This window comes from Suncus etruscus, chromosome 8, assembly GCF_024139225.1.
Source record: "Suncus etruscus isolate mSunEtr1 chromosome 8, mSunEtr1.pri.cur, whole genome shotgun sequence".
NCBI classification, from domain to species: Eukaryota; Metazoa; Chordata; class Mammalia; order Eulipotyphla; family Soricidae; genus Suncus; species Suncus etruscus.
In genome coordinates, this window is record NC_064855.1 from 21251751 (window position 1) to 21265053 (window position 13303).

At 35.8% G+C, this 13303-nt stretch overlaps 1 protein-coding gene across 1 annotated transcript; it reads left to right on the forward strand.

Annotated features, from left to right (window-relative positions):
* Positions 1-9013: 9013 nt before the first annotated feature.
* On the forward strand, positions 9014-11155 carry BTG4 (BTG anti-proliferation factor 4). Its single transcript, XM_049778653.1, has 3 exons — positions 9014-9186; positions 9629-9766; positions 10948-11155. Exons 1-3 carry the CDS (start codon positions 9014-9016, stop codon positions 11153-11155), a joined length of 519 nt encoding a protein of 172 aa, XP_049634610.1.
* Positions 11156-13303: the final 2148 nt, after the last annotated feature.

Consider the following 13303-nt stretch of genomic DNA (forward strand, 5'->3'; position numbering starts at 1 on the left):
ATAGTTATCTTATCTTCATTTATCAGTCATTTTTACCCAACCAAATATTTAAACCTTCACTTTGATGTTTTATGACTAATAGTTACATCTTATATATCTTACCTGAGCTGGATTGCTGCTGCTCAAAGCAATAGTTGTAGGAGATGCCTGGAACTTATGTATTTAATTTTTTTTCCTTCAAAGATGGTGTAAAGAAAACTCACAAGAAACTCATCAGTATAAAATGCCTTCTGAGAAGGCATTAAAAATAGGCAATGCACCAGAAAAGTAAAATAAAGACCAAAAGAATGTGTGTGGCCTAGTTTTATTCAGAAAAAAAAAAAAAAACGAAACAAAACAAAACCAAGAATGCTTGTTCTTAGGGTTGCTGTTGATTTGACCAGAAGTTACTAGAGAAACCCCAAGGATCTCATTTCCTTTATAGTTCATGTCTAGGCATGTCTGGAGACCAAGGAGACCCATGACTTAATCTAAGTAAGAATGCTTGTGGTGCCCAAACAGAAGATTGCATTTGTTTTGGACAGCACCAGGAAGGTACCTTTCAGGGAGGATTGCTTAACTTAATTTTAAAGAATGAGGTGGTTAGGGAAATAGAAAAGAAGCACCAAAGAGAAGATGTGGGACTGGTGACTAAAAGAAAACCAAGAAAAGTCAGAGAAAAGTTAACTGGCAAATGTTTCCACTTCTGGAAATCATCATTTCTAGAGTGATGAAAATTTGGAATTATAAAAAATAGAGAAAGCTTGCTCAACACACACAAACTGAACATTTACTATCTTTCATAACTTTTGAAAATTAGGAAGGAAGGAAGGAAGGAAGGAAGGAAGGAAGGAAGGAAGGAAGGGAGGGAGGGAGGGAGGGAGGGAGGGAGGAAGGGAGGGGGAGGGAAGGAAGGGGAGAGAAGGAAGGAAGGGGGAGGGAAGGAAGGAAGGGAAGGAAGGGAAGGAAGGAAAGGAAGGAAAGGAAGGAAAGGAAGGGAAGGAAGGAAGAAAGGGAGGGAGGGAGGGAGGGAGGGGGGAAGGAAGGGGGAGGGAAGGGAGGAGAGAGGGACGGAAGGGAAGAAGGAAGGAAAGGAAGGGAAGGAAGGAAAGGAAGAAAGGGAAGGAAGGAAGGGAAGGAAGAAGGAAGGGAGGAGAGATGTGACTAGAAATTGGGGCCGAGAGAAAGAACAGGGTGTTAAGGCACTTACTTGCCTTGCATGTGATAGATCCTAGTTCAGATCTCTCAGGGCCACATTCCTGACATGTAGATATAGTCCCTTCATCCCTGCTAGGAATCACTTCTGAGCACAGATCCAGGAATAGTCTCTGAGCACTTCTGTGTGTGCTAAAAGAAATGACTAGAATTTAGCAGTTTATTTTTTGAACCTTCTAGCCAGTGGTTAGGGTCACTCCCAATGATTCCAGTCAACTGGACTGAATGCTAGGGCCCTATGATACTGTGCTATTTAGACTCAATGATGTCAGGGGTTATCAGAGCCATTCTGACGTAACACTTTTCACTTTTACTGCTTGCTGGGTGTCTTATTCTTTAGTTGATGCTACCTGACTCTGGCATGACTAGAAATTGTGGCAGCACAGATCTCAGACAGCAGAGTTGCCAAATAGGAGAATTACCAGGATTGTGTCTGAACATGTGGGCCACTGGGAATTGAACTTTTTGCCTCATGCTTTCAAGGCAGGCATTTTAGCCACTGGGGCATCATCTTATCCTGCCAACAGTTTTTAATAATTTCATAATTTTGTTTTTATTTCATTTTTACTTAGTAATAGAGCATCAGCATCTTAATTAGCTTCTTGTTTATATTTATTAATTAATCAATTGTTTTTAATCTGAAACTTTATATTTTAGTAAATCAGATGCAATATAAAAATAACCATAATGGAAGTTGTTTTATCTTCTTTAGAGAATGTAGTCTAAGGATTTATGGTCTGTATGGAGAAATAGACAATTCTACATAAAGGTATTAAGAAATTTATATTCATATTTATTGATTTATTATATTTATATTCATTTATAGTAATGCTATCATACACTTAACATATTATGCACATGTTTACATATTCTTATATTAGATACTAGGATAGTTAACTAAGTAGTTACTTCAAGAATTCTGAATGCTAATGCTTTATTATAGCTAACATTTAGGAAAAAAAGGTTTGAAATACAGAATACTATATGGAAAATATGAATTAAACCACAACTAAAAGGAAAAGTAGAGAATGGAGGAGGACAGTTGCTATTTTTGGTAGAGGTATAATTTTTGAGGGAAAAGCTCAAACAAATTAATAAAGTATACATGGCTGTTGGGAAAGCAAAGACAGTTCCTACTGGAGAAATCAGATTAGGTAGACCTAATTTGTTAGACCAATATTGGTCTTTAACTCATGGGGGCAATTTTGAAGATCAAATTTATGGCCACATACTTGTAAGAAGACAGCCATTCATTTGCTGAATTACTCCTGTGTCCTTATCTTTACTTATTCTCTCTGTTTCTCTCTCTGTTTCTCTCTCTGTCTCTCTGTTTCTCTCTGTCTCTCTGTTTCTCTGTTTCTCTCTGTCTCTCTGTCTCTGTCTCTCTGTCTCTGTCTCTGTCTCTGTCTCTGTCTCTCTCTCTCTCTCTCTCTTTCTCTCTCTCTGTGTTTGAATGTTTTTTTTGGGACTGCCCACCACTGTTCAGGGCTTAATCCTGATTCTATACTCAGGAGTTATTCCTGGCAGGGCTCTGGGGACCATATTGGGTGCTAGGGATTGAACCCAGGTTGACTATGTGTAAGGCAAGAACTTAACTCTCTGTACTATTTCTCTAACCACTATTTACTTTTTTTTTTTTTTTTTTTTGGTTTTTGGGCCACACCCGGTAACGCTCAGGGGTTACTCCTGGCTATGTGCTCAGAAGTTGCTCCTGGATTGGGGGACCATATGGGACACCGGGGGATCGAACCACGGTCCGTCCAAGGCTAGCGCAGGCAAGGCAGGCACCTTACCTTTAGCACCACCGCCCGGCCCCACCACTATTTACTTAATCTTACTGTTATTCTGCCATTCCCACTTATCAGTTAGCATTTTATTTATTCAAGATCTTATCTTCCTTATGCTTAAGTAACATTATGCTTGAAGTAACATTGATTTATAAGATTATAAGTATTTATACCCACTATGGAGATAGTATTACCACACCACACCTATAACCAAAATACCAGTATCTCCCAAGCACAGTCCACTGAACTCTTCATCTCACTAATGCCCATCCTTGGTACCATCAATTTCATGATGAGACTCTAAGAGTTGTTTCCATTGGACATTGTCTATTTCCTTGGTTTGCTTCTCTATATATTATAGATGTGTGAGATCAACTGATAATTGACTTTCTGTGTCTAATTTACTTTGCTTCACTTGATCACTTCTAATTCTCCCATGTTATAGTGTAAGGCAAGACTTCATTTTTTTCTTATGACTGAGTAGTATATTCCTAATGAAAAACTCACGTAATTCTCATTTGTTTTTATTATTTTTGTTACATCATATATTAACAAGAATTTAAACATGTCTATATTTAATTTATTTTATATTCTTTTCTCCCGTCTTAATTCACCTATAACGTGTTTAGTCTCAAACTTAAATTCTACTTATGGGTAACATTTTCCTTGATATCTTTAGCTCATCTAGATCTTTCTCTTTAATTTCTCTTGGACTTAATTTATGCACTAACACAACCTTTTACTGGTAAAAATATTATTTAATAACAACCAAATTGAATTTTAGATAAAGCATTTTATTGTAATAGAAAGTGTGCTGGTGTATATTACGCATTTTTTGTATTAGATCAGATCACTACATATGAACTTTTGAATTATTTATAGTAGGTTACCTTGATTTCCAATTTGCTGCATAGAATTTTTTTGTATTTCCTAGCACAATGCTACTTATATTGTGAGTGCTCGCTAATGCAGAGAGAAAAGATAGAAAATATTAAAAATATTTTTTGCAAATGAAATAATTGCATGTAAATTCAATGAAAAAGAGGCATCAAGATTGATTTACCTCATCATCTTAATTTGGATCTATGTTTCACGTGTAGATTAGATAGTTCTAAATTAAATTTTTTTTTTGGGGTTTTGGGCCACACCCAGCAGTGCTCAGGGGTTACTCCTGGCTGTCTGCTCAGAAATAGCTCCTGGCAGGCACGGGGGACCATATGGGACACCGGGATTCGAACCAACCACCTTTGGTCCTGGATCGGCTGCTTGCAAGGCAAACGCCGCTGTGCTATCTCTCTGGGCCCTAAATTAATTTATTTTAGGTTAAAATGTATATTACATGATTGGACCAGAGTGATAGTAAAGCAGGTAGGGAGTTTGCCCTGCATGCAGCTGACCAGGGTTTGATTCCCAGCATCCCAAATGGCCATGCAAGCCTGCCAGAAATGATTCCTGAGTGCAGAGCTAGAGTAACCCCTGAGTACTGCCCCCAAAACAACAAAAAATGTACATTACATGACTGCAGAATTTATTTGGGAACATTTTGGCACGTGCATTTTAATTTAAATAATTAACGTGACTTCCTTTTTTTTGGTGTGGTTTGAAATAATGGATTGAATTCATGTGTTGGTTTGTAGAATCAAATCATTGCTTTATAAAATGATGCCACTTTCTTGCTGTTCTTAAAAACATGATAATAAATGGGAATTTTGCTAAAACTTCTGTGCTTTTCTCTCATTTATTGATAACTTGTATCTGAAAATGTAGGGATGAGCCTTGAAATGAAAATTGCAACTGAGAGAAGGAAACCTAGTGAAATTGAGTAGGACTTATTTATAAGATTGACTTTGATATGAGAAGTACAGTGAGTTAAATACTTAGTTTATATGTTGTTTCAATTTTTAGGTATATATTAAAAAATAGGATCCATTACCAGCAATACTTGGTCCAGTAGTGTAGGTTTAATGACTTGGTTCTTCTTTCAGCAGTGATACATTCAGACCACCTCAAAGCCACATCCAGCAGTGCTGAAGGTGGAGACATAAGTGCTAGGGATCAAACTCATAAATCATGGTAGGCATGTGCTCAATCACTTGAGCCCTAATGTATACAAAAATATTTTATTTTATCGCTGAAATTTAGTATAATTCAGAGGACAAGTGTATAATTAAACTATAAAGGTTTAACCTGCATTTTAACTTGACTGCTGAACCTCATAGCTTGAAGATACTAGTTATACCTCAACCTGAACTAAGCATCCTTCTTTATATACTGACTCTTCTGTTGAACTCAATTATTTCAATAACATTCTCATAGTTACTAATGCTTACAACTTGAAGTAATTTTTGAGTATTGAATTTCTCAAACTCAAAATCCAAATAGTCAAATAGATGCTTGTGTACATATTTGATTTCCTTCTCTAGCCTACAAATCTCGAAAAGGAAGTTGTAAAGAGTTTAACTCCTATAGCATTTAGCTGTGTGTAATATATAGTAAATGGTCAGTAAGCAGTCACTGAGTGAATGTTAATTATAACCAAAAACGAAGTTGTCATGAATGTGTAGGTAGGAATTAGATGTTTAAAATAATCATGAACACAATCATAAACAGGTAACTGAAGGAAGTCTTGCATGATGTTTAGTTTCTATTTGATTGTTCTTCCCTGTAATCTAAGCACATTGTTATTCTGCTGTTCTATTCATAACTTTCAAGGCCTGTCTGGGCCTGTTGCAAAAAACAATGCTAGGAGATGGTTCAAAGCCTCATCACTAATGTGTTTCACCAATTCAAAGTGCAAAGGAACAGAAAGTATCCAGAAAGGTGAAATAGTGGAAGAACTGTTAGACATCCATTTTTAAATTATAAATGCAAACACTAACCGTTTGAAAAGAAAAGATTTGCATATGTGCTGATGCCTATGTTGGTTTTGCAGCAAATTTAATTTTAGTAATGTATAAGGAATTGAACTGGTTTTTTAGTTTTGTCACTTATAATTAATTTGGAAAAGAATCAGAGCCTCTGATGCTCCTTAGAGGGGGCCTGCTAGATTTCACTGGGTGAAAATGGAATTAATTAGTGGAAGAAACCATTAAAAAGAACACCAATTCCAAGAGGTAACAGAGAAGTCTGTCAAAGCTTTCTGCTTGATTTCTTGATTTCTAATTTAATGGTTTGTTTATTAATTGCTATTTTTGCTACAGATAAGATAGGAGTACTTATTGAATAACAAACTCAATGTCACAAATTACCTTGATTTTCTATCGTAATGATTTGAGTTTATTATAATTAATTGTGATAGGTATAGCTTTAATATGTAGCTGTTTAGTTCCAACCCACCAAATATAAAAAGATGTATGATAAAATGATGAATGTATATTTGATTTATTAATAGGAAAGACCACCACTTCTTTGTTTTGTTTTGTTTTCCATATCTTTATTTAAGCACCTTGATTTAGACATGATTCTAATTGGGTTTCAGCCATATACAAAACACCCCACTTTACCCGTGCAACATTCCCCATCATCAATGTCCCCTACCTGCCCCCCCCCCCCCGCCTGTATTCAAGACAGGCATTCTAATTCTCTAATTGACATTGCTATGATAGTTGTCAATGTAATGCAGTTGTCTAACTGCACTCACCACTCTTTGTGGTGAATTTCATATCGTGAGCCGGTCCTTCCAGCCCTCATCTCTGATAAAAATGTCTTTTATTTTTCTTCAAACCCATAGATAAAAGACCACCACTTTTTGAGTGCTGCTTATATCCACTCCAAAATGCTTCAGGTAATTGTATAATTTAATTTTGTAAGTAAGATAATAAAAGTATGGTAATGATTCTACTTATAGATTACTTTTACAGTGCCATTTTATAGGTGCTGTTTTAGGTTTTTTACTCTTGTCTCACAATAGACCTATAGAAGGCACTGTGTTTCTGATATCTTAATAGGAATGAGAAAGTTGAGACCCAGAAAAGTTAAGTAACTTGCTAATGCCAAACAATATATTCAACTAGGGTTCAAATCAAGTCTGGTTTCATTCAGGATGTCTAATTTCTTGCCTTTTCTTTTAAAAGATAAAAATTTAAAGTTGAGGGAGTTGAGAATTTTTCGTATTTTTCTAATATTTTCTTCTTGTTTGAAGGTATAAAATGGTTAAAAATCACAAGTTACCCCAGTGACTACTGTGGACAAGTGCTCAGACAGGTGTCAGTCCTCAAGTTTAAAACATTATCAACCTCTGGACTCTAGTATATATTTAGAGAGAGACAGACAGCACATACAGGGAATCAGAGAGAAAGATTTGATTTCTCAGAGAGTAGAAGGACTAACTGGTGTTTGGGATTTTCAAAAAATAAAATGGGCTTCCTTTATCTTAAAGGTTAAAGGATTCTTTCTAACTGACAAAAACATGAATGACCAATTATGGTAGATATTAAAGACTTACATATCAGGTGTGAATTATTAAATTTTATTGGCTATAAGAATTTCCTCTGAGATCTTGTTAAGTACTGATATTTGGTCTTATTTTGTAGGCATTTTGATTCAGTAGATGAAGAATAAGGCCCAAGGACCTTCATTTTAGTATTGGCAGTGTACCCATGCTTTCAGAGCCAGTGAGCTTAATTAAATTCTAATGTCTCTTACCCTTACTTTATAAATAAGCATTTTGGTTAAAAATCTGTCTAGTTAACATAATGATTACGCAAGAGAAGATTGTCTTAAGTTTTATCAAGCAACCAAGATAAAATTCCTCAATACGTTGACAGTTAAAATTACAGATGAAATTATTGGACATGAGAATATTACACTGTAGAAGAAGAAGGTTGATTCTCAGTCTGTGGCATGGACCGAAGTTCCTAAGTTTATTTGGCCTATCACTCACTTTAGGAAAAAAAATCCAAAAAATCTACATTCTTTAAACAAACAGAAAGCATCCCAAGACTCTTATAGCCCCCTCTCTTATTAACATTTTCTGTGTGTGTCCCAGGTGGTGCTATTCCTACCTTGGGAAACACACAAATGACAATACTGTGGTAGCAAAATAACATTTATAAAATAAAAATAAAGTTCTGGGGACCCATAATTGGTGACCATGTGGTTACCAGGGAGCAAACCTGAGGTTCTTGTACAAAGAAATATTTTCAGCACTCTGAGCCATCTTTTAAGCCCCAGTTTAAAATTATTTATTGATATTGTATGAAAACTAACTTCCCATTAACCAACAAGCAATCTGATGATAATGTGGAAAGAGCTGTCTGATTACCCTAAAGAATAGCATCTGTGTAAAGTTAAACATCTATCAGGCTTTTGAGATCCAGGGTTATATAAATTTAGCCTCACAGCAAGAGAGGAGGCTTGGATAAAAGTGTTTCCTCACTCTGCTCACATTTTATTGGGATTATAAAGAACTGGTACGTTTCTTACTCTTAATTTTTGCTTAAAGTGTTTAACCTGGGAGTCATATTTAGAACTATTGTATCCTAAAAATGTTATATATCCTGTAAATGTGTTTTTAAAAAGTAGTTTTTGGTGTAATTTACTGTAACTTCATTGGAACAATTTTTGGCTAGTTTCTTAAATTTTTATAAGAAGATTTATTTCTCTGAAATGAAAAGATGACTATTTGAAGACCTGTTATTCTTCACTCTTATTGATAATATTTATGTATCTTTATCTAGTTCATTAAGGGTTAATAAATAATTAAAAAAATTTAAGGTATAGGGGTTGGAGAGATAGAACAGTGTTAGGGCATTTGCCTTACATGCAGCCAACATAGGACAGATGGTGGTTTAAATCCCGGCACCCTGTGTGATCCCTTGAGCCAGCGTGGAGCGATTTCTGAGTGCAAAGCCAGGAGTAACCCCTGAGTGCCACCGGGTGTGACCCCAAAACCAAAACCAAACAAAAAAAATTTATACATATCTAAATGTAAGTTATATGTCAATAAATTTAGTCACTTGTTTTTATTTAATTTAAATTTTTATTTAATTTAATTTCTTCTTGCTTCCTCTTCATAGGTTTTTTCTTGAATCATGAGAAATGAAATTGCAACGACAGTTTTCTTTTTTACAAGATTTGCAAAAAAATATGACAAACTGAGCAAACAGCAAATAGAAGATTTTGCAGAAAAGTTAACTACAATTTTGTTTGAAACATATAAAAGTCACTGGCACTCTGATTGCCCTTCTAAAGGTCAAGCTTTCAGGTGAGAACTAGCCTGTAATGTTAAAAAGAAGTATCAGACAAGCAAAGCCCATCTGCAATAATTTTGTTGGCAGTCTGGAAGAAGCCAAGATATTTTTGAAGATCTACTTTATTTAAAAATGGGTTTGAAGTAAAGGGTGTGATGAGTGAGAGTGCAGTTGAAAACACCCCCTCTTACGTGGTATAGATGAAACCGTATCCAATTTTTCTTTTTTATGAAATATATTCAGTGGATATTATGTGAATGGTATATGACTTTTGATGAGTCATTCTGAATCACTGTAAGAAGTTCATATTTTAGTATTACCTGTAAAACTAGCAGGCAGGTATGGAAGTTGTGGTGGGATTAATGTGGGAACTGTGTAAATAATAGCATGGTTGTCTAGCTTGAGTCTGCATCATGCCTTTGTTGCCCTTTCCTTGTTGTTGTTGTTGTTTTTCAGGTGTATCAGGATAAACAATAACCAGAATAGAGATCCCATTCTAGAAAAGGCTTGTGCTGAAAGCAATGTGGATTTTACTCACCTGGGACTTCCAAAGGAGATGACCATATGGGTAGATCCCTTTGAAGTGTGCTGTAGGTGAGTAATGGCATTACATCTAGAGTGTGCTCTGTGGCCCCTAGAAATCACAGGTTATTAAGTTAACAATATACCTCTCTGGGAAAGCAGATACTCTAAAACCTGGGGTTTGCAGAGAGGGCATATGTTAAGATTTCAGGTGCATATTTTATTAGACAATACACACTTCCCTTAGTGGACTAAATTAGCACACTACTTGAAGTTTGACTTGAAACACTACCCTCTTGCTAACTGTCAATGATAATATCTAAGTATAATAGCCAACAAGTATATCAAGGAGGAATAGAAGTTATCTACCATTGGGCAATTCAGTTCATTAATTGAATCAAAAGAAGCAATGTTACCTGACAGTTAATCAAGATAACTCTTACTGAACACCCCTTAATTATGACAGTATTAATAATAAGTAAGATAAGAGATCTCTCAATTTTCTCTACCGCAAACCATTTCTTTTCTTTTGGTGTTGGGGGCGGAGGTTGGGCCACACCCGGTGATGCTCAGATTTTACTTCTGGCTATGCGCCCAGAAATCGCTCCTGGCTTGGGGGACCATATTTGATGTTGGGGATCAAACTGTGGTCTGTCCCAGGTCATCTGCATGCAAAGCAAACATTCTACCGCTGCACCACAGCTCCGGGCCCTGTAAACCATTTCAATTTGTTCTTTAAAATAACTTCTGGGGCTGAAGAGATAGCATGAAGGTAAGACGTTTGCCTTGCATGCAAAAGGACAGTAGTTCGAATCCCGGCATCCCATATGGTCCCCTGAGCCTTCAAGGAGTGATTTCTGAGCATAGAGCCAGGTGTGAGCCAAATACCAAAACAAAACAAAACAAAACAAAAAAACAGAAAAAAACTAAAATAACTTCTGTAAGTTAGTGAGTTGGCTTTAGAAAAGAGTTGACTGTAGAGATAAAATTTGGAGATCTTGAATTCTTTTTTTTTTTGTTTTTTGTTTTTTGTTTTTGGACCACACCCGGCAGTGCTCAGGGGTTACTCCTGGCTGTCTGCTCAGAAATAGCTCTTGGCAGGCAGGGGGGACCATATGGGACACCGGAATTCGAACCAACCACCTTAGGTTCTGGATCGGCTGCTTGCAAGGCAAGCACCGCTGTGCTATCTCTCTGGGCCCGAGATCTTGAATTCTTAATAAATACTTAAAATTTTCCTTTTTTCCCCTTAGATATGGTGAGAGAAATCATCCTTTTACAATTGCTTCTTTTAAAGGCAGATGGGAGGAACAGAAATTATCCCAACAAATTAGTCAGGCTGTTAGTAAAGCTACCTTAGACTACTTCTCTGGCACTTCTTCTGATGAAGAAATTTGTAACAAAGAACCACAGATAATTCCTAAAGTCAGCAATCCAAAGAGTATTTATCAGGTAAAATAATTATCTTTTCATACTTATTTTTTCTGTATATTCTAATTCTAAAATTCTGCATAATAGAATTCTACCTAGTTTTGTCATCTGCAATATTTAAAATACTTATTTCTAGACCAACCTTACTTAAATAACAGTGATAATTTGGGTTGATAATGGGGTTTAACCTATTAGTATTTAAAAAATAGGAATAAATGTGCTTTAAAATTTTTTTAATTTTTATTTTTATCATAACGGCTTACATATCTTTCACAGTAGTATTTTAGGTACATATCAACGTTGAATCAGGGGAATACCCATCTCCAAATTTGTCCTCCTCCCATCCCAGTTCCCCTTCTGCAACCCTATACCCAACCATCACCCCACGGACTGCTCTTTGTCCAGCTCACTATTAGTGATGATATATCTGTTTGGTCCTGGTACCCTCCCCTGTCTCCCATCTATTTAAGAAGCAGAGCTAGATAATTCGAGTTATATGTCTTTGTTTGAAGGAAAGAAAAGCAATAGATTGGGGTACAAAATAAGAGAAAAAAAAAAGAAGTCAAATATGCTGAAATTAGGCAGAGTCCTTCCAGAGGATTTCAACCTCAGTTTCAGAGAGGATGTGAAAAAGGCAATTGAAACACCACCACAATACAGAAAGAAATATCCAATTAAATATCTATGAAAAGCCCACAGCCAACATTATCCTTAATGGCGAAAAACTAGAAGCATTTCCACTAAGGTCAGAAACTAGGCAAGGCTGTGCTTTAAAATTTTTAGTTGAATTAAAGAATTTGTTTAGAAATGTAGTGACTTTTTACAAAGCTAACCAGAATGCTAATTTTAAAATGATGGTTATCTACTTTACATACCACTTTCTTTCCCCCCCCCCACCTTTTTTTTTCTCCCCAGGTTGAAAATTTGAAACAGCCCTTTCAATCTTGGCTCCAAATCCCTCGCAGAACGAATTCAGCAGATGGACATGTGGACCTCTTAGGAAGTACTTATTATATGTTGCATAAAAACGCTAAGGGTTATAGACCTGCTGCTCTATACAGGGTAGACAGGTACCACTGGGTTAACAAAAAAATATAAAGAAATGACTGAGTAGTGTTCTGTAGAAATTGCTCAGAGGAGACACTGATATTTTTTTAAAATGAAAATGAACCCAAGATTGAGAGATCCATGAAAGAAAAAAAAAACCCATTACATTAGGGATAAGGAGTTGTGGTAGTAATCCTTGATGATGCGTTTAGCTGCAATTATTTTTAACTTAATTATTATTTTATGAAACTAATGGATGCACTTGATATTCTAATATAACACAGCTAATAACTTATGATAAGATTTAATGGAGTATGAAAAGTTTGAATAAACATACTGTTCTTAATGTTTTTAGTTAAATTTACTCAAAGTTTTAAAAGTTCATGTTTCTTCATTAGTTTTTGAAAAGTAGATAAGCATTTATGGTTAGACTGATGTTATTATTACAAAGTACTTAAAGACAAGAACTAAATAAAAATTTATTATTTTAACACAATTTTCTCATGGGTCCTTTGATAATTTTGGTTTACTTCTGAACTTCATAAATTTCTAATTATTATTTTTTTTTGCCACACTGCAATGTGCAGAGTTTACTTCTGGTTCTGCAGAGTCAGGGAGCACTCCTAGTCATGATTAAAAAACCCCTGCAGAGTCAGGGAGCATTCCTAATTATGATTAAAGGACTGTATGGAGTGTTAGGGATTGAACCTAGATTGGCTGCATGCAACGCAAGCATTCTACTTGCTGTATTATTGTTTCAACCCTAATGTTTTCATTGTCATTATTATTAGTATTGTTTTTTTAATTTTGTTTTTTTTTTTTGGGGGGGGCACATGCAGCAGTGTCCAGGACTTACCCCTGGCTCTTTGCTTAGGGATCACTTCTTGTAGGACTTGGGGGAAACATATGATGTGCCAGGGGTAGAATCCGGATCTGTTGTGGTAAGACAAGCACATTATTCCCTGTTCTATCTCTTTAGCCCTTAAGTATGGCATTTTATAAATAACATGTGCTCAATTTAAATGAAGCAGAAAAAAGATCATTATGGAAAACCCCAACATCTAATCATATAAACTACTATTGTTAACATAAAGTGGTGACCTTTCCAATCACCCTATATGCATAAACATA

Excerpts from the sequence above, each read along its gene's own strand:
- BTG4 (XM_049778653.1), top strand. The coding sequence starts at position 9,014 with ATGAGAAATGAAATTGCAACGACAGTTTTCTTTTTTACAAGATTTGCA. Across the intron at positions 9,187-9,628 it reads TCTAAAGGTCAAGCTTTCAG|GTGTATCAGGATAAACAATA; the intron begins GTGAGAACTAGC and ends GTTGTTTTTCAG. Across the intron at positions 9,767-10,947 it reads CCCTTTGAAGTGTGCTGTAG|ATATGGTGAGAGAAATCATC; the intron begins GTGAGTAATGGC and ends TTTTCCCCTTAG.